General features: G+C 42.0%; 1 protein-coding gene across 1 annotated transcript; it reads right to left on the bottom strand.

Moving 5' to 3' along the window:
• Nucleotides 1–3,920: 3,920 nt before the first annotated feature.
• On the bottom strand, nt 3,921–22,009 carry hsd11b2 (hydroxysteroid (11-beta) dehydrogenase 2). Its single transcript, XM_026176024.1, has 5 exons — nt 21,478–22,009; nt 12,268–12,480; nt 9,156–9,341; nt 7,926–8,063; nt 3,921–5,456 (listed from the first exon to the last, which is right to left on the bottom strand). Exons 1-5 carry the CDS (start codon nt 21,755–21,757, stop codon nt 5,053–5,055), a joined length of 1,221 nt encoding a protein of 406 aa, XP_026031809.1. The 5' UTR covers nt 21,758–22,009; the 3' UTR covers nt 3,921–5,052.
• Nucleotides 22,010–22,011: the final 2 nt, after the last annotated feature.

The raw sequence follows: 22,011 nt of genomic DNA, 5'->3' as shown, positions 1-22,011 counted from the left end.
GACTGAGGAGGTCATAATGAGCTTACAAAAGAGCCGTTTGGCAAAAATAAATAAAAAGAGTGCACAGTGCAGAGCATATGGTTTCCCTGGTATGCAAAAGGAGACGGTTTAATGTGTGCAGTGTAAAAGCTAAAAAAAATGTAACGTAAGGGATGAATATCAGAAGTACAAAGTGAAATGTGGCTACAGCTTCGAGGGACAAAGCTTTGAGACTCACAAACCTGAGCCCGACTCCTTCTTCTTCTGTCGTTTACAAGAAACCAAAAATCTAGACATTGCTCATTCTCACTTCACGTGTTTGAACATGTGTGCTGCTCTTACAGTCTGGGCTCTGCTGGCTTCGGTGCTTCCAGCAGATCATAAATCTGCAGCAGTGATTCTTTGCAAAAAACCTGGATTTGGATCATCACCGATGTGTTGGACTGGGCTGAGGTGTTAACACGGCGCAGAAAAGTTAGACAAATATTACTGTCAGCGCCGTCAAACACGTACCAGGGTTCGTTTGATGTCACGGTAGATCTTTCACCATGGATGAAAAAAAATTAGGAGGTTGTGTAAAATGTTAATAATGACAGAATTCAGCTGTTTACAAATCCTTTACATCTAATTTTTATGTGCGAAAGGACCTTTACCCTGCTGACTCTGGAAAAGTACTGTTTTAATTCTTTTAGACCTGAGTGCAGCACTGTTGATCACACAATCCTATGAAACCGTTTGAAGACGTGCGTCGGCATCCAAGGTTCTGCTCTAAAATGGTTTGCCTCTTACTTAGAGAGCAGAACTCCTTGATGCAGGGCAACAAAACTCTTCCCCTGCTACACTTACTTGTGGAATACCTCAGGGCTCTATTCTGGGCCCCGTCTTATTCTCCTTATACATGCTCCCATTAGGCTCTATTTTTCAGAAACACCAAATTTCCTATCACTCTTATGCAGATGATACACAGTTCTACCTCTGTCTAAAACCATGTGCTGATAGCACATTGCAGAAAGGTTCAGATTTTCTTAACAATATTAATTGCTGGATGTCTTTGAACTTTCTCAAACTAAACCATGACAAACTTGACATTATCATTTTTAGCGACTAAGACTGTTAGTCTCATAAGAAATGTCTTGGGCCCATTATCAGCTATTGTACATCCCCATGTACATCTGAGGACTTTTGGTGTTGTTGAGTTTCCTGCACTCCTTCTTTTTAGGAATGTATCAGACTGTTGATTTGAACACTCCTACATTTTTTTGCTATCTCTCTGATAGCTTTATTTAGGTTTGTCAGCCTAATGATGGCCTCCTACACGTGCATCACTGATATGAAGTTCAACTTGAAATAAACTCTAGAAATTTATCTCCTTAATTTGTCATGAAATAATGAGTGAACAGACCTCACCTGGCCATGAACCTGCCTGTCAGCCAGTTGTCCAATTAATTTTGAGGCTTTAAAATGAGAGACAACAGTTCATGCAATACTTTTGTCAAACTCTTGAGTTGAAGCTATAAGTCTGCACTTCAGTCAGGTCTACTGTGGTAGTGTACAGAGTGAAAACCACAACAAGTCACTCTAAGTTGCACTTTTTATATACAGCGGTCCCTCGTTTATCGCGAGTGTTACGTTCTAAAAATAACCCGCGATAGGTGAAGTAGGGAACTTTATTTTTTTTACAATTATTATAGATGTTTTAAGGCTGTAAAACCCCTCTCTACACACTTTATACACTTTTCTTAGACAGGCATCGACATTTCCACACTTTTCTTTCTTGTTTAAACTCTCAAAGATCAAACCTTCGTAGAAAAACCCTGTTTTCAGGTCCAGAACATGGGAATAGATCAGCTGCAAGAGAATTCAACATTAATGAATCAATGGGGCGACCGTGGCTCAGGGGGTTGGGAAGCGTATCTGTACCTGGAAGATCGCCGGTTCGATCCCCGAGCTCTCTGTCCTGGTCGTTGTGTCCTTGGGCAAGACACTTCACCCTACCGCCTACTGGTGTTGGCCGATGGTGCGATATGGCAGCCTCGCTTCTGTCAGTCTGCCCCAGGGCAGCTGTGGCTACAACTGTAGCTGCCTCCACCAGTGTGTGAATGTGAGAGTGAATGAATAGTGGCATTGTAAAGCACTTTGGGTGCCTTGAAACGCGCTATATAAATCCAATCCATTATTATTAATGGTATGGAAGTAGAGGAAATTAAGTTTGAATTATCTGACAGTTTTGTTTCGCTTAATGTGCCTTATAATCCTTTGACGTCGACACCGTTGTGTTTGTTGTCTTCTGCTAGCAAAGATTTATGTAAATTTGACAAGCTGAACGCATTCTGTACTGTATAGGAGACACGCCACGAGATTGATTGAAAATGGTCTACAGCCAGTCAGGACGCAGAGCACAATGCGCTGTAAAAAAAACAACAACTCCCAAACCTAACCAAAAAAACAGAGAAAATTGCACCGTCGTGATATAGGGAGGGACCACTGTGTACTGTTCTAGAGGGGATATCTTCATATTTCTACACAAATTCACAAATCGCCGCAAAGGTAGAAGTCTGAAAAGCCAACTTTATTTCTATTACAGAATCAACCAAGTGAACGTTTTACATCATGTTTTTTTTTTTTTTTAGTTTTCTTAAATTTTTTTTATAAAAAGAAACAAAGTCACAATTTGAATGGTGATAAAAGAAAAGATGCCATAAATAGTTTGATTCGAAACGGGCTGAGAAACAAAACAAACACACAAATAGACAGAACAAAAAACACAAAATGAAAAAACTCGGGGATGTTTTTGGAGGTGAGTCTGATGAGAGACAGGCTGTTTCCAACCACAGAAACACAACACCCTGAACATGTGCACAAAAGTTTGTTTTTTAGCTATGTAGTGTCTGCATGACTCATAGCAACACCCCAGCATATAATACCATATCTGCTCTGTACATGTGTTGTATAAAGTTTTGAGGTTTGAATTGTTGCATTTACAACAGCAGAAAAAAACTGCTACATGATTTATTGATCCATGTTTATACATTTAATCAAAGAGACAATGACGACACAGGGTGAAGAAACAAAGATCCTGAAGATGAAGTCAGCATTTAGTGAGAGAAACCAGCAGGCTGTCCTGCGAGAAAACAGCATGTTTCTTTCTAGTTTCCATGAGAATAACAGAAACGTGTCTGTGGCTCACTGTCAAGAACCAAAATGTAGCTGGATCATCTGGATTTCAGAGGCTAAAAAGATCAAAATTAAGTTTAAGCTCAACTATCTACATTCATCACCAGAGTTAGTTGTGGTTTTATTTCGAAGGCGAAATGCAAACAGGAAGTCTGATAACCATGTTTGGCGTTGATGAGCAAACTTCTCAAGCCAAAATCAGATAATAAAGTCACTGTGTTTTGGTTTTGCATATAAAATGAAACCAAAATACGTCAAACTGAAAGCGTGATTTTGTTTTGAAATTATTTTGCCTCAATTTGCTTCCTGCAGAAAATACCCGGACCCCAGAGATCACAAGTGTAAGTAAAGTCTTTAAATACCTGAAGAAGAATATGTTTCTCTCTGATGCAGGTGGATGGACGCAGCACTGCAGCAGCTCATTTCACTGTTTGTTCCCTTTTTACTCCTTTTTTCTTTTGTTTTTTCACAGAAGGCCAAAGATTTTAGCAAAAATTAGACAAAAGTTTCATTCAGTATTTCTACACGCTGTTATTTAATGCAAAAATCCCAAATGATTCCTGACTGTGCCATGACTAACGATTCATGTATGTAATGAATTTACTGTGACGCAGTTCTTTGTGCCTCACTAAAAAGTGTTTATGACTTAGATGGTAAATGGTAAATGGCCTGTATTTATATAGCGCCTTACTAGTCCCTAAGGACCCCAAAGCGCTTTACATATCCAGTCATCCACCCATTCACACACACATTCGCACACTGGTGATGGCAAGCTACATTATAACCACAGCCACCCTGGGGCGCACTGACAGAGGCGACTTAGAGACGATGGAACATCAGGAACCATAAATGAGGGCCTGCAAATAATGAAATCTGCTTCTAATAAGGGCCTCTGACTTGTTGTCAGTTGACTCTGTTGAGCAAAGACACAGTATTCAGCAGGTGTGTTCTCATTCTACCAGTTTCTGTACTGAATATAAACGTGGAGCTGGCCGGACGAGATTTGAGTTACAGATCTGAGGCTTCCCTTAGATTTTTAACTTTGACTTTGTAACTTGCTGCTTTAAGATGCTCACAGGTGGCTTGACTCAGCTGTGATGTTGCTCTGGCCCGGACACAAATGTCAGATTTGGCTCTTTTTTTGTGCGTTAATTTTGGCTGAACATCAGGTTCAGGTAGCAGCATCAGTCGAATCAGTGTGGGGCCAGACCTGACATCCGGAGATGGACCAGACCAGTGTTTGATTTGTTAAACTCCAGAGCGATAGTCAGTAAAAGCTCCTTTAGACAGCAAGAAAACTGTTGTTGCTGGGGTTTTAGAGAATTTATAATAATCTGCAGTCTTTGAATCAGGCATATAATTTGATTCAACACGGGACGAGTCGTGCTGAGTCAGTAGATTTTATGTCATCTAGCTTAGTCTCAATCTAAGAATCACACTGACTGTTGATGGGTTGATAGAAAATTAACTTTTTATTATGATTATGAAGCTAAATAATTTAATATGATGTAGGTGATAAAAATTGATATCTTTCTGCAAACGATATTTTTGTATGGCTGTGCTGGTGTTGGTTTAATGAGCTGCTGTAGTGTTTGCTTCCACCTGCAAAGCTGCTTTCTATGTGATAAAGGCACATGACATCAGTGTGATCCTTCCGGTGTTTATACAGTACAGCTGGCAGAGGTGAAGGTGTCCCGTGATCGGCCTGTGGTTGCATCTGCCGAACCCCACCCCCTGACCTCCCCATGCAGGCCAGACATTACAGAGACAAACAGAAACCATTTTGGTGCATCTCAATGTTCCCTTCAACATTTTTAAAAAACATAAAACGACAGCTCTATGAGTGTGTTACAGAAGTGGTCCTCTATCTGCAGGATAATACCCTCTGTGTTGACTGTCTCACATCTGCTGTAGCTTCTCCTCATTGTTGTTGTTATGAAGGCTGAGGTTCAGATCAAAGGCTGACTGCTTCCTCAGAGCGCGCGGGATCACATTCTTCTTCAAAAACCTTTTCTTCAGAAAGTTGTTGCTCATGCTGTAAGGAAAGTAGGTGTGGAGGAAGTACATGAGGCTCAAGCCAGAGCCTGCAAAGTAACGCGGCTGAGGCTGCGGAGCCAGCAGCGCCTGCACGATGGTGTCAACAACAGGCTGGAGGTTGGTGGTGGTGTGTTTGGCAAAGGTCTGGAACAGATCCTTGGTCTCGGTCACGTACTCCTCACCGTAGTCCTCAAGCAACGCCGGGGACAGATTCTGCAGCAGATGCTTGTGCTGTTTCTCCCAGTAGGCGGAGTTACTGGACTGAGCTGCAGACAGAAGAGGGCAGTGTTACCATAGCAACATCAATGACACCAAACCCCAATATTGCTTGCTTTTTAACTTCGACATTTAAAGTGAAAATCCATTTTAGGCCTTCGGTGTGTAGTTTTTTAGGTTTAGAATCAGCATCTCTGCTTCACATGCAGGTTTAATTTCAACAAAAGGGACGGCTGTAGCTGCCTGCACAGAATCAGCAGCTTTTGACACTTCACTGCCTCAGTGTGAGCCTTGACTCAGCTGCGGACTGGCTGTTTAACTGTTGAACATGGTGTCAGCAGGTCTTGGAAAGTTCAAGTTGAAGAGTGGGATAAGAAGCTTAAATGCAAACCTGTTTCTTCAGGATTAAAGAGTAAACAGATGGAAAGTGAGCCAGCTCGGGGTTTACATCCCTGTCATCACCACAGCCGGCGTGACGGGAACTCCTCTCTGTGGTTCTTTTGCTGTCCTACGTTTTCCTGTTTGAAGCTGCTGTTTGCTTTTATTGTTTTTGTGAGGACCCAGGAGGACTAGAATAGTTTTGGTCACACTGCAGTGGTAAACATTACAACCTGTTTTTATTACAGCTGAGTGCAAGTGGACTTTTAAAAGCTTTTTTCACTGTTTAAAGATTTTCTTTTACCTTCAGACCAATAAGAAACACATTTCACTCTAATGTGTGATAATAAAGTGTACAAAAGTAATTTAGAGTTTAGGGTTAAAGCTGATCCCATCACTGCCTGGCAAACACTGGTAAGCTATTAACGAGGGGTTTTCCTGGAGGAGACTAACTTTCTTTTACTGCAGTCTTCACTGGTTTGTAAAGGCCTTTGAGACAGATAATCACACTGTTTTTCAAATCATATAAATAATGAAAAAAATAATCAGCGTTTGTGTGGTTTAGATCAATATTAACAGTCCTACTAGCAGCATTTAAGTATTTAATTTTTATTTTCCAAAATGCACTTTCTATGCTGATGATTATGCACAAGTTGCAACTTGCTTTTTGTTACTGCCAAACAATTTATTTAAGATTTGTCAATTTCTTATAGAAGCATAGGAAGAAAATTAGATATTTCATGCTTTTTAAATGTTTATGAAAAAATGATAAATAGCTTTGACATAACATTGAATTAGATCCCTTTACAAAGTCATTAAGACTGCTAAAGATTAGAAAGCGTAATTTAATTGCATGGAGCAATGCGTCTATTGGTTGATGCTCAGGTGTTTATTTTCTCCCAGTTTCTGCAATTTTGCATCTCAGGTTACAACAGACTCTGAGTCAGAAGAGAATAATGCACTGATAGTATAATATACTCTATTGCACAGTCAGAACTTTTAATACTTCAGGGACTTTTTATTGTCAGTACTTTAATGCGTTACTGCTAATTTTCCTAAAGTAAATTATGCAAGTACTTACTCCATCACTGGCCCGTGATTGTGAGTTAGATATTGTCTCTACATTTCAACATAATCAGGTTGTTGAGTTGTTATGTTGATCTGTCTCCTGAGCACAGCAACTGCAGGACAAAGTGAATTACTGAGGCATGCTCCCTCCCTCCCTCTAATCATATCCATCCATCCCCGAAGAGTTTCGAAATCCCAAGTCAGCGCTGAGTGTGTGCGTGTGTGAAAACAGATGGTCCATCACACATGTGTTTCTCATCACGAGCGTACTTTCCTCAGCAGGAGGGCTGTCATTGTGTTTGACATGAGGCCAAACCACAGTGTACAACTCCTGCAGGATGAGGAGTGCAGTTTATTCCCGATGGATCCGAATTAATAAAAATCTTAAGCTTATTTCTACATCTCACCTCAGCGCTTAGCGAGCCCTTCGTCACAACTTGTCATCTTCTCTGGAAGGTTTGGCAGCCAAACAAATGTTTTCATATTCCACTCATCACTTCTACTTTTTGAACCAGAATGTGGAACAGTTTTTAAAAATTTTTTACTTTAGTTTTTTACAGATTTCTTGGTCTGTCAATATTACAGAAAATTATTTGATAAGAATATGAAGTGATGTGAATAGTACGAGTTGGTTTTGAAAACAGTGAATAAATCTAATTCTCTGGTTGGTACCATTAAACGAAGCTATTAAAAATACTACAGTTTAACTTAAAAAAGTGTCAAATAAAGTTTCTTTTAGTTTCCCGTGTCTAGTTTTATAATGCAGTAACAACAGATTTATTTCGTTTGATTAAAGCTTCTAACTGGAAAATGAAAATATTGGATGACCGTTGATTGAGCCTTGTGGAACTCCTACATCTTATCACATTTCATATAAAAATAACAATTTGTTTCCGTTGACTATTGTGCCTTAGTAGGTCCGAATACCAGCATGACATAAATCATTCATGCAGGTTTTTAATTGACTGAATGCAGCCAATGACCCAACTACTCTGTTTGACCTCAAATCTCTGCTCATTCCTCTGTAAACTGTGGTGAGTTGAGGTGTCCAGGGTACTGTTTGGTACTGGTACCTGTCCTGTATGAGGATGGCAGGATGGTGGACACTTGGACTCCCCAGGGCTCCAGCTCATGTCTCAGAGTCTCAGTGATGAGGTTCAGAGCTGCTTTAGATGCTCCATATGCTGCCAGGCAGGGAAATGGCTGGTCACCTAGAAGCACGGGTAAAGCGTCAGCATGACCTCTTTCATGTAGTAAGATTAAGGCTAAATACTCTACAAAAGAATTGGTCATTTTCTTCTTTGTTTGTTCTGCTGCTGTGCAGCTGCCTTCACCCACAGAACCAGACCAAATGAGCCCTAAAGTGCTTTCTTTCCTTCCTGTTTTTTAAACCTTCACTTGAACTAACTTACGCAGGTTAATTTGTCAGAGTATTCATCCACTGGTGCGCAACGCCTGCACTTACTCAGGTACTAATTCAGAAAACCCTCCAGCCTTTCTCACAACAGTGATCATAAGACATAATAAACAAACCATCAAAGTAACTTGTGATTCAAGTTACAGATCTACCAGATGAAAAAATGAAAAAAGTGGGTCTTGCTTCTGAGTTGTGGTCAAAGAACCACATCAGTTCACTTTGCTGGATCCAACTGGACTAAAAATTTGACATAAAAAACTAAACTAAGAAAATGTAACTAGTGGAATTTTTATTAAACTGAATCAACAAAATGCAAAAAGCTGATCAGGGAAGAAATTCTTAAATAAATTTGTACATTATGGTCAAAATTAACTATAACATTTCTTCCGTATGCACAGTAGCCAAATTAGCTTTGTTATAACAGCATATATTAGTCTCATTAAGTCCACTCTTGGATATCCTGGTTATTCATTTCTGTGTTAGATGTAACAATGTGAGTCTAAGAAAGAGGACGATATATATCTTCTGCAGATGTGTTTAGTGTTTTTAGGGCCCAGAGCATGAACTGTTCCCTTTCCACCTCACCACATACAGAGAAAATGTTAAACTCTGTCTTACAGTCTAACCAACAGCAGATGTCAGTGGAAGCTGCTGAGCTCATTAACTGCACCTGGGGATGAACCTTTCTGATTGATTTGGTTGCACTGTGGTGTTTTGGCATGATGACAGAGTCGAGTTGGACAAACGGCCGGCAGCAGCGCTGTTTGTTTGCTTTGGCTGTTTGAAGGCAACAGTTTAAGTGTGGCTCACTCACTTTGGAGCACTCACGTAAGATTTATCACAGCATCTTTGTATGTGTGTGTGTGTGAACGTCTCAGACACACACCGGCGGGACTGGAGATGGTCACAATGCGTCCCTTGGTCTGTCGCAGCAGCGGCAAGAAGGCCTTGGTGATGCTCAGCGTGCCGAAGAAATTGACCTCCATGCACCCACGGTAGTTGGACATCAGCGACAGCTCGACTTCTCCGAAGTTCACACACACGCCGGCGTTATTCACCAAAGCCCACAGACCTGCAAAGACAAACCAACGCACGGCAGAGGTTAGGAAATGTGGTGTGTTGACACAGACACATGAAAGCACTAATGGTAAAACAGATGGCTTGTGTGCCAGAGGACAACAAAAAGGCGAATTTAATAGTTACTGACATGACAGGATACATTTAATTAATTTCAGCGTTTCGGATTTGATTGTGAAAAATCTTTTTTAGTAGATGCTGACCTTTGGTATTCAAATGAATAAAGAGTTTGACTTTAGTATTATTTCTTGCTACTTAAGTGAAACTTAAGGTAATTGCACTCCAAGTATTTGATGCTATTTTGTATTTTACACACATATTTGCGCACAAATACTGTGAAATAATGTGAACCATTCTAATTGTTTTAGTTTTAATTATCGAGCTGACTGACAGAACTTTAAAATTTAAATCATCTTCTGTACCTTACTTTTGAAGAATTTGGGTATATTTGAATAAATAAGTCATTACTTTTCTAATGATGGACCATGTTTCCTCTGTGGTGAGAGTCTGAGTACTTTTGATTGATCTCTTGGATTCACAGCGAACATGTGGAGGCCTGGTGTGTTTTCTCAGAACTTTTATGTAACATTTGTTCCGCAGACCCTCAGACTGCCAACACATTCAGCTGTAGTACACCAACAACTCTCTCTCTCGCTCTGCTGGTGTAAATAAGCCTCACTCGTCCTCATCTGAAGCGGCTGTCCCAGAATCACAGTGTTTGTTTCGGGGGCCGCTGTGGGAACTTTGTTTAGGTCTGAGCTGATGAATGATAAGCAGGCAAACAACAGGCCAAACTTTGACTCTGGGTCAGCGGTAAAAAGGTCAAACATAAAGTTTCCAAACCAGAAGGCAGCAGTTCATGTTCTGTGAACTGGAACTGGAGGTGACCTTCGGATAAAACTAAAATTGTAAAACCGAAGCTGCTTGAAATAAGCTGCAGTAAAGAATTTTATTGTGAAAGGCAACCTTAATGTGTCTTTGTGGTTATTAATGAACACTTATTACCACTCTAAGAGTCCTTATGTAAGGCAGACATCCCCACAGAGCCCTCTCTTGGAGTGATCTTTGGGTTCCCTCCCTGGTCAAGGACTATCTTGCTCAATCACTAGTTTTGTCTGATAGCCAGATCTATGAAGAGGCACTCCAGCTTTCTTTTCTTTGGCTTCTGGGAACACTTGAGGCTTTAAATAGAGTGTTTTATCCTCACCATAATCTCTGCTTATCAATGTTTTATTGCATAATCAGGTGTGTAGCCTTCTAAACTTTGTCCAATGAGCTTCAGGACATCTTAATGGCAATTCAAGCAAACAGAATGCAGCAGATGGGCGTTTGGTGCCAGAACAAAGAATTCGTTTCTAAATGAGACATTTAATAGATTTGCAGGATTTTCTAAAAGTATGTTTTTATTTTCTCATAGCTGGGAAATTTTATGGAAAAACTACAACTCGATTGATCTTCAATTAAAATAAAGCAAGAGGGGATTCTTTCTGAATCTTTTTCTGAATCCGCTCTTAGAAATCTCCAAGCAAACCACACAACAGTTTCATGATTTATGTCTCGCAGGGAGGCGAATCCTTACAGTGTGACTGTGGCCAAATCCATGTCCCAACAACACGAGTAAAAAAGTGCACACTCATGCAAGGACATAAACCACACGCGCAGTTCCAGCGTGTGTTTAAGTGACCTTTCCTTCCAGATATTTTATTACATCCACACACGCACACACACTGTGTGTATCCTTAAATGACTGGGACATGAAGCCAGCGGTCTAAGATGTCTAATTACAAAGCCAGTGGGTGCTGCAGGGCTGAGCCAATCACAGACTGAATCAACACTCTGATATCTGTGTGTGAAATATGAGACACCTGCACTACACCTCTCGAACAGTCCTCCACTCGCAAAGCAGTCCGAGCCATTTGCAGTGGTTTTGCTGCCTGAGCGCCTCCTCTGCCACTGTGATTTCCTAGAAGGCTGTTGGACAAACTCCACCACACATTCCTGTGCATCGCTGCACGCTCTGAACCAGCACGCTGTGCAGAATCAGCCGACCATTTAAAGGAGCAGTCCAGCATTTACCGGTGCTCATAAATCTCTCTCCCTTCGAACCTTGATCTTGTGAAGTTCACCAGAAGCTCAGCAGGTGATTAAACTTTATCACACCGGCGTGTCAAGTCACAAGTTAACTGACAGGCCACCTCGCTGCGGTAAACCCCACATACACCTGTTCCCTGCAGATTGCTGTTGTTTTTCTGAACTCCTTCCTGTTCCAGTTTTGTTTAACCCTTAACTGCCCGGTGACTTCATTCATAATCACTCAGCTCCCTGCAGTCAAGATGTCACTAATTTAGTGTTGCTAATGTTGATGGAGCCGCTTTGAAGTTTAGTTCTTTGTATTTTTTTAATACCCAAGACTTTTGATGATAACAGGTCAACAGGTGAAGATGTACTTGAAGCTGCTGACGATTTCGTCAGAACATTTCAAACGAAATCCAGAAAGATATTCAGAGATTATTTTTTATGCTCTATCGACATCTGGACTGCAGAGATTTGTTCTTTTTATGGGGTTCAAAAGTTTTATTTCAGCTTTTAAGTTCAATAAATAATCTGTCCTTTGTCAAACATACTTTGAACCATATAAAATATATTAAAAGTAAAACTTGGCATCATTCCTGTTTTCTTTGGATCTACTTCTAAAACAGAGTACAGTTTGGAGAAGACTACACGAGCCATTTCAGATGTCAAACTCGTGCTGAGATTTAAATGTTACATCTCAAACCGCAGTCATAAGAACACGCGATCATCCTAACTTGTGACCCTGAAACACTTGATAAATGTGGCGGTAGCTCCATTAAATCCATTAAGCCTAATCCTAGCTGGTTTGTCTGGTATGAACAGACTCAGAAAAAGCAGTTCGTCTTTACCTTTGAGCCCCAGTTTGGCTTTGGTGTCCAGCAAGGCCTGTTGCACTTGTTGTGGCTGGGTGATGTCCACCTGGAGGAGGGTGAGGCGGTGTGAGCAGGTCCTCTGCAGCTCCTTGGCTCCGTCTCCATTCAGATCCAACACTGTGGCGAACACTTCAAAGCCCAGGGAGTCCAGATGTTTAGCCGTTGCATTCCCAAAGCCAGAGTCGCAGCCTGCAGGGACAGAGCGAGCATTTTTTTCAAGTTCATGTCTCTTTACTGTTAACGTCAAGCTGCAGAGCCAACGAAAAAGAAAACGAGATGCACTTGTCTTTGCCTCTGAAGAAAAAAAGAAAGCAAACACTGGTTTTGGTTTATGTGACTTTGACTCCAAAAAGTTGCTTTATATAAATCATATATACCTATGTTATAAATACATGATACTTTCAGCAAAATATCACACAGTGTTCTAGCACAATATCAAATCTGGGACTCTAGTCACGCAGCTCATGGCCCCCGAACCAGAACCTTCATCTGTTAACTGTTCTTGTTGGAAACACAAAACATTACAAAACAGGCAAAATGACCACTCAGACGCTTACAGAGAAACACGTGTGAGACACCGCCGCCAGGTTAGGGATAAGTTTTCATATCTTGTGTCTGACAGTCTGTTCCTGACTCCAGGCTCCACCTGTACACCTGCAGCATTATGACGGCTTCCTGGTTCTGCTCAGATCCTGGTTCAGGTCCTGAAAAGTCCCTAAACCTGCACAAAAGAGCTTTTGTTGGCTCAGCCACAGGCAAGAGTCTGGGTGTGAACCTGGTTTCTGGTGTCACAGCATTGAGCATTGCACCCTGCACTTCCTCCATCCAGTCCTTCAGGTGTAGCTCACAAATGCAGAGTTTTCATTTCGAACAGAATCTGACAAAAGATCGACTCAAACACAAAGTTCTTTGTTAATGCGTGAACCTTTTTCTTTACCTTCACCAATGCTTGTTTTGTTTTTTGTTTGTTTCTGAAAATAATATGGACATGTTTTACAGCACAACTGGAAAGTTTTAATCATTACACAATAATCTTACTGTTATCTGGGCTAAGATTAGGCATTAACACATGCATGGTGTGAAAGGAGTTTTCAGCCTTGGCAGAGGCATGCGATCTCAGACGCTCTTGGAACTGTTTCACTGCATTTTTAAACTAAGTAATTAGTCAATAATAATTAACAGATTCCTGAATTCCTTCATTCCCTGATCAGTGGAGCGAGCTGTTATTTTTCCTCAAACTTTATGAGGAACCAACCGCAGAGCCGTTGTGTTCACACACCCACATATGTTCCTCCAGCAGGACTGCAGTGTCCCTCAGAAACAGCCACCGTGGGGATGTGTCACGTACCCCGCAGCTCGCCCAGTTTCCCAGAAGTCCTGGTCCTACAACCTGATCCACAGCGGTACTCGCTGTTCTGTTTGTTCTTTTGTGCAGCGGGTGTCTGAAAGAGCTCTGCTGGCGAGAGTGTCGAGGCGTTGGCAAGTTGTTTCTATCCGTGTCCTTGGAGGATTTCCAGAGTCACGTCCTGAGAAAAAAGCCGCTGAGTGAGAGTGAAATAAATACCTCAGCTCTGCTCCACGCTGCAGAAACACCTGATTCATAGCTGCAAACGCTTTCTGCTGAGTTCCACTTGCTGTTCAACTGCCAGGATATTTTGAGCTGTGCTTTGTTATTGTGAGCAGCTTGATATCTGATAACAGAGGGGAATGTGGGGAGGGGGAGCCGGTTTCATGCTGTGATGTCTTTTAGCTCTCAGACTCAAACAAAATTGACATAAGGCCAGGAGACCAGCTCTTGAGTCTTGAGTCAAAGGGCCACCACACACAGCCGAGGGTCTCAAAAGGAACTATACTGTGTGCAGATTTAAAGTACTTCATCTTTGTTGTTTTTTGGTGAAATTCTGAATTCATCCAATTTGTTTTCCCCCCTAAAGAGCATTTTCATCTCAAAGAGCAGAGAAGAAAAGCACGCCTGTTAATGCGCTGGTCTATCCTCGGTATACCGAGTGTGTGACTGCAGACGCGGAAGCCTGACTAATGAAAAATTCACCACGTCATCACAGTGCTGAAAAAGCTGAGCCCAGCTTAACACTTTCTGTGTTAGCCACGTCAAAGAACAAACAAGTTTGTCTGACCCTGATCCCCTTCCCCTTACATAACACAATTAATTTGATATGTCCGCTCAAATCGTCGTATGATCCTATTCATCTTCAGGTTCCCCGGGAGCTGCAGATTCTTGGTTGATGGCTAAAGGACAGCGACAGGAGAAACCACATTTACAGAAACAGTAAGTCCTGTTGTTTGTTGCACCATGCTGTGGTGGAAAACGTATTTGAGATGGTTTGTTTGGTTTGCTTTGTCATGATTCGTACGTCAAGGTAGTGACACCGTTTGAGATATGATCAGGGCAAAAACGAATACGTAGGAATAAAAAAATGTTTGTGTTTGTGGTCAGAGGTTTTGAGGTGAATATGTGACTGCGGTATTGCAGAAAAGAGGCTCCAGGTCTAAAGGGGAGCAGCGCTGCAATTTATGGCTGAGGCTCTGAGAGGCTCCTGAGGTTAAGAAAACAATGTGTGCAGAGACAGAGAAGAACAAATATGAATAAGGTCGAAAAGACACTTTGTAGAGACCTAAATAACTGCATTCATCAGCTCCATCCGCACATGCAGAAACTGCCACCGACAGGAGAGCTAACTCACATAAAACCACTAAAATTTTAATTTGTTGATATTAAACTTGCACAGTGTGTGGCAAATGTTCTTCCCAAGAAAAAGACAAAAATACCACGAATCACTCATGAAGTCTGAGGTCTAAGTGATCATCAGTGAAGACCCCAACACCAGCTCGCAATCCTAAACTTAACCCTGTGGTTTGGAGAGAAGTAATAATATGTCTTTGTAAAAAGAAACAAACCCCCCCAAAAACCCTCCAACTGTTTTCCCCTTTTAATCAAGGGGAAAAGGGAAAGAAAAACGTTTTTCTTTGATTACCAAGGCAATTTTTCCTGTACTGGGGAATCTCCTTTGGTTAATATAACACCCTGCAGACAGAAAACGTTATAGGATACAAAGACTGCCATCAATCAAACGAGGTTAAAAAATGACCCCAAAAAGTTACAGATGTGGGATGAAAAAGTCAGGATTGTGATGTTACAACACTGTTAGTGAAAAAGGGTGACAGCCAATGTTTGTGCTGAACTACGAAATGTGAGCCATCGCTTAGTGTTTAGAGCTTCATGAAAAAGTTTAAAGAGGTGTGAAAGAAATGTGTCTGAGGATTTCTATTTCTCCCTTTTGCTGGACTTGGAAGGTCATGGGGGTCTATAAATCAGCTGTGAGATACACCTGGAAGTGATCAGAACTGTCGTAATATCACATTCACACCTAATATCTGTGTTCAGAGAACTTCATCGTTAACACAGGGAATAACCCAGGAATGTAACCACGAGAGTTCAAGAAACTCACAGGAGCTTCTAGGACGAGCAAACGAGAAATATGATTGGTGTCTCCGCAGAGGTTGTAGAGATGTTTAAGGGTATTTTATGAAGTTCTATGGACCATTTGGGAGAATGCAGTGGTTTCCAATCTTCTTTTAGACTTTTTGGACTAAAAGGTCTAAAGCATACTTCTGTTATGATTCACAGAGAGGTTTTAAGGATCCAAGATGAAATTCTAGGGTTGCATGTTTACAAATGAAAATATTCCATGTCATCTTATCAAGATTCAGCTTGAGAAATTGAATTTGTCTGGAAACTGCACTACAGTTTAAATCTATGATTTAGCTTTCTGGGTTTGAAGACATTTTGGTTGGATCACAGGTTTCTGCTGACCAAGCTGACAATGAGACTCCACGTTTCACTTACTGTTCCTGTTGATGTGGAATCAGTGAACACGGTTTTTTCACTCCTTGCCTTCTGTGGTGTTTTTATGAACAAAATGCTTTTGGTGCAAACATTGAGCAATGTTTTCTAATATCCTGCTATTATTTGCCTGACTGCGTGAAAGAAAAATTTTCTGTGCGTGAACTCGACGTGAGGACATGATGAAGGTTGCCATTGCTTCATCAATGCAATTGTCCAACTTTAAGCAGAGGTCAAGACTGCAAAGCTTGCAGAATCAAACCTTTGAATAACAAAGCCTCGGTTTCTAGACTGTTAATAAGCAGAGGCGTATTACACAAGACTTCACCCCGGATGCAGCTGCAAACAGTTTTTAAAACTTTTAAAACTCTTGACTACGACATGAGGTGAACTCTAAGTCTGCGTTTATGAAAAGGTGAACTCTGATGAACTTTCTGTTGAACCGAGTGACTGAGATGAGGGAGGAGAAACGAGGGGTGGAAGCATAAGAAAGTGCACGAGTCAAATGGGAAAGGAAAGTGAAAAATATTCCAAAAAAGGGAAACAGCACTATGAAACAAGGAAGTAAAATGTAGAAATGGAAAACAATGAAGGAAAATGGAGCACAATTGAGTAAATACAGAGAACGAGAGAGAAAAACATGAATAAAATGATGAAAGAAGACGGGCATACAAAAGAGCAAAGATCGAATAAGTAGAAGGAAGAAAATCTGATTACTCACAGTTAAGGGATTATAGATGTAATGTAGGTTTTGCTACAGAAATATTTTGATTGTTAGTTACTGAACGCAGCTGTTTCAACGTGGAGAAAGTGGTTTGATGAAATGTGTAGTTTAGACATTCATGCTTCTGATACAAATGTGTCTAACAGAACCAAGTTTGTTTTTAGCTGTGTTTGTCTGTCAACAGGATCAAATTTCATCAGACTTGGAGAGACGAAGCCCGAGCAATGAAAGAAACCATTACATTTTGGTGGGCTTCTGGCAAGATGGTGCTTTGGACTTAGTAGAGGACTGGGATTTGTCTAGGCCAGGGGTGGGCAACTCCAGGCCACGAGGGCCGCTGTCCCTGCAGATTTTAGATGTGTCCTTGAACCAACACAGCTGATTTAAATGGCTAAATTAGCTCCTCAACATGTCCTGAAGTTCTCTAGAGGCCTGGTAACGAATTAATCATGTGATTCAGGTGTGTTGACCCAAGGTGAGATCTAAAACCTGCCGGGTACCGGCCCTCGACGCCTGGAATTGCCCACCCCTGGTCTAGGCCATCTCCTGCAGGAGACTACTGCAGGCGTTTTAGAAAACCTTAGATTCTCATCAACTTACCATCTTAAGGTGTCCGTCATCAGCAGTTCTGACCATGACTCCCTTCCCTCCCTCTGAAAGAGTCTAAAGGCTCTGAGAGGTTTCCTTAACACGTTGGCAGGACATCAACCTGCAGCGCTGCCCAGTCACCGAGCCCTGTGACTTCAGCCCTCATCCTTTGAAGAATGTGGCTCTGTTTAGAACAAATCAACTTGCTTTCTAAGAGGTTTACTGCAGCCTTTTGTTCCACCCTCTGCTCTTATTTCCAAAATGACCAAACGTTGACCCTAACAGTTTTCGGCAGAGCCAATTAAGAACGATCTGTTGGTTGAGATCTGGGATCTGGACCAGCTTTAAATCTCCTCGTAGATATTTCCCCTTCTACTGGGTTGAAGCCAATGTTCAAAGGGCCACGTAAGTGAGAGAGCTTTCAGGCTGTAATCAGATCTCAAATAAAGCTCCGCACCGTATCTGCGTGAAGTACTTGATAGTAGGATAACGTGGTTGGTGTGCAAAGATGTGAGGCTGTATCTTGTAAAGGCCATGTGTGCTGTGGTGATCTTCATGCATGCTCGTGTGTGTCTTAGGGATTTATGTCTTGCCATGTCAACAGACCATCTCCTGAAGCCCTACAGCTCCGGTGTCAGACCGCTTAGTCTGCAGGATATGTTTGTTCTGGTTTGGGATTACTTTGAATCTGTGCCATGGCGGATGTGTACAATCAGACTAGTACAGACGTGAGAATCTGACTTTTTAGCTGTTAGAGGAACACGTAATATTTTATTCATTGATCTATTAAATCCACAGACCAACTAATTGGTTTAAGAGTTTTGGCTGTTTCATTGCTATTAGAGGTAGTCTTTTGGTGAGTAGTCAGAGTATTGTTTTAGTTCATCTCATTGCTCCTGCTATTGCTGTTTAATACCCCATCATCCTTTCACCCTAAAGGTGTCGTCTCATTTGAGTTTGTTCATGCAGACTTCTGCTCCTCCAGTATCCTACCATCATTTGTGCCTGTAGGGTAAGTAATACTGGACACAAACGTTGTGCCAGTTCATCCAGACATTTCACTCTTAACGAGAGAGGTGGACTGACTGACACCGAGACCAGTTTATGGCTAACATCTGTTTTTCTAAAGGTCTGCTGCTTGATGGATGCTGTGTGATGTGTTATACTCACTGGTGCCGGTGCAGTTTAATGCGTGAACGTGAACGGCTTTATTTGTTTAACCTAGATTTTTTTCCTCCCGTTCAAAGGAGCACTCCTTCCTGTGTGGGAGGTGAGTGGCAGAGATCTGGACCACACCTTTGTTCAAAGTGTAAAGGTGTTTGCAAACAAACTGACATCCCCACAAAGCAAGAAAATATAACAGGAAATACGGGCCAATCCTGTGCAGCTGAATGACATTTCACTTTGTTTGGGATGATAATAATTAACATAACTTTTATTTGTTTGAAAAATACACAGAAAACCTCCCAAGACGCATTTTACCTGTGTGTATTTATGTAATTGCTCCAGTATTTGGGTTTTTGATCGTGCGCAGCTTACAGGAAACATCCATCCATCCATTCGCTTCCGCTTATCCTTTTCAGGGTCGCGGGGGGCGCTGGAGCCTATCCCAGCTGTCATAGGGCGAGAGGCGGGGTACACCCTGGACAGGTCGCCAGTCTGTCGCAGGGCCAACACACAGGGACAGACAACCATTCGCACTGACATTCACACCTAGTGGCAATTATCCAATTAACCTATCCCCACAAGCTGCATGTCTTTGGACGGTGGGAGGAAGCCGGAGTACCCGGAGGGAACCCACACAAACACATGCAAAGTCCACACAGAAAGACCCCGGCCTGATGGTGGAATTGAACTCAGGACCTTCTTGCTGTGCGGCAACAGTGCTAACCACCGTGCTGCCTTACAGGAAATATGTGCGTTGGTAATAGCCTGTTTTTTATATGTCAAAAAATCTCAGAAACTGTGTGTCATGGGAAATTATCATTACAGTAGCTGTTTGTAAAAAGTGACCGTAGCCACTGTGAAGTCTGGTTTTGAAGCTTAAGTGTTTGCAGCCAAAAGTGACTGCCAGAGGCTGGAGTGTCAGGTTATTATGTAAGCCAGGGGATAACTGCATTAAAATTCTCCATAGGCTCCAACACAGTCAGTCAAATATTAAGAAAGCTCAGCAGGCACTTAGAAGAGACATCGCCGGAACCACACCTTTAACTTTATGCCTTGATAGAATCTAATCAAGTGAGCTATAAAAAATAAACACACCCTATAATTATTTAGAAAGAAATTAGATGGATGGCAGTGAATGTCACTGGCTGCTATCGAGACTTACCATTGTCACTGTTATGAAATTGCAAATGTGACCTCTTGTTTTTTCTCCACACGCACTTTTTATCTGCTCGGATGTGATTGGTCGATAGAACTTGGGCTCCAAATTAAGAAACTTCGCGCCTATTTTCTGAGCTTAACTTCTCCAAATGTGAAGCTAGGAGAACTAAACAAGTAATAAATTAAGAAAACAACAGGTAAGGACTAATGAATAACAATGAACACCCTCTCAGTAGATCAAGGCAGATTTCATTATATTTTTTAATGTGATCTGTGTTTGACATTTACAGGGAAGCAACAGGTAATTTAACACAACGGCTGAGCGTCTTTCTGTCTCCACAGTAATGGCTGTTTCCTACCTTTCAGGGTTACCTGAGGAGCAGTTTGGGAAAGTTTCCACTATATGTGTGCTTCTACGGAGATTACAGGAGAGTACAGTTACACAAAAGCAAAGCGTGGTGTGATTAAAGTGACGCATTAATCTGTAGATCTGATTATCTCGTTAACTATGACACAAAGAGGCCTGGGCCAGCTGGATGTCAGGCAACAAAAGTGTGATTAAGGCTGCATGGAGACGGAGGTCAGCCCACACACACACACACACACACACACACACACACACACACACACACACACACACACACACACACACACACACACACACACACACACACACACACACAAACCCATGAATATAAGTCTTCTATTAGACTCACTCCACAGTGCTCAAATAACAGAGAGCGCAGCAAAAACAGTCATCTGTGATCAGCAAACACACCGCTGACGTTTCCCTTATACGCTGACTTTTATTGTGAAGGGAAATCCCATTTGACCACCACACTCCCCCCCCCCCTCCCTGCAGGCGCCCATTGTGCATAAAGTTTATTCCCTGTCACACACACAAACAGAGAGCCAACACACACTGTTTTCCTTTGGGATCAGATCACCTCCTTGATCCGAGCGGTGATTCGAATGGTTTTTAAAGAGGGCTCAGTACACCGGGACCTCACCACGTCTGTGATCATTTACAGTCACACTAAAGATTACAAAACTTCTCCTTTTCACCTCTGAAAGCCTGCTCGCCTCTACCCTTCCCCTCAGAGGCTCTGTTGAAAACAGTATAATATTAAGTTTTAAGGCTGCATTTAATATTTTTCTGCTCTGCTTTTGCATGCTTGCATGAAATTCTAACTGCAAATTACAGGATCAGGGATCTTTATAAGCTTTGGGATTCCTGCCAGCTTGAGGTTTATTTTAGACAGAGAACACCGATGTACTGTAATTTCAGGACAGATTTTTCTCGGGGTAAAATAAGCATATCTTAAATTACATGCTCCTGCTGATAGATACGTTGATAAACTCAAAACAAGTTTGAGCAAAATCTGATGATGCACTTTTCAGAAATTTACAAAGTTTGCTTGTTTTCAAGCAAAGATTGTTGGTTTTCATGCTTTTGGAGCAACCAGTTCCCCATCTTCCCGACACCCAGGATCCTAAATCTGACAGAAACCCTTATCATTGAGGAGAAATTAGGAGGATTTCACCTAAAGTGCACAACTGACAACAACTAAAAAGACTGCATACACACGCTGTTGTGAAAATAAGACCCAACCCAGAATAAATACACAAACGTCTGATTTCTAGTGTCGATAAAACACCCGAATGAGTGGGCAGTGCCTCCTCTTACCTGTGATGATTACGGCTTTGCCGTGGGCAGGCAGCATGGCTCGTGGCTGGCTGGTCTTGGTTGCATAGTAGATGCAGAAGGTGATGCCAAATAGCACCGGGAGCAGCATGGCCGGTAGGCAGAACGCCCACAGCCTCTCCACCAGCACGGTGGCCCCCAGCCAGGCCACCACGGTGGAGGTGGTGTTCAGGTGGGACGCCAAGATCTTCTTCATGGCTCCGCCGATGAACACAGTCACAATGGCCAGGTAAATCCAGAAGGGGAGAGTGTAGTCTTCCATCACTGAAGGAGAGTATGAGTGGCTTTTTCACCTGTTCTACCTGTCTGCCTAATTTTTACCTGTCTGTCCTTCTTTCCTGCAGCTGCAAGTTTGAAGTTTAAAGAAACAAGAGCGTGCTGTCCCCTCTGTCAGATAGTAACTCAGTCTGAGTGTGTGTCTATTTGTTGCTCTCCCTCTCTGCTGTACACACTCCCTCTCACACTCTGTGTTCTGACGAGCAGCCGGTACAGAGCTCTTCGGCTGCTTCTCTCACT

Source organism: Astatotilapia calliptera, chromosome 1, assembly GCF_900246225.1.
Source record: "Astatotilapia calliptera chromosome 1, fAstCal1.2, whole genome shotgun sequence".
NCBI classification, from domain to species: Eukaryota; Metazoa; Chordata; class Actinopteri; order Cichliformes; family Cichlidae; genus Astatotilapia; species Astatotilapia calliptera.
This window is presented reverse-complemented; position numbering and strand designations above follow the sequence as displayed.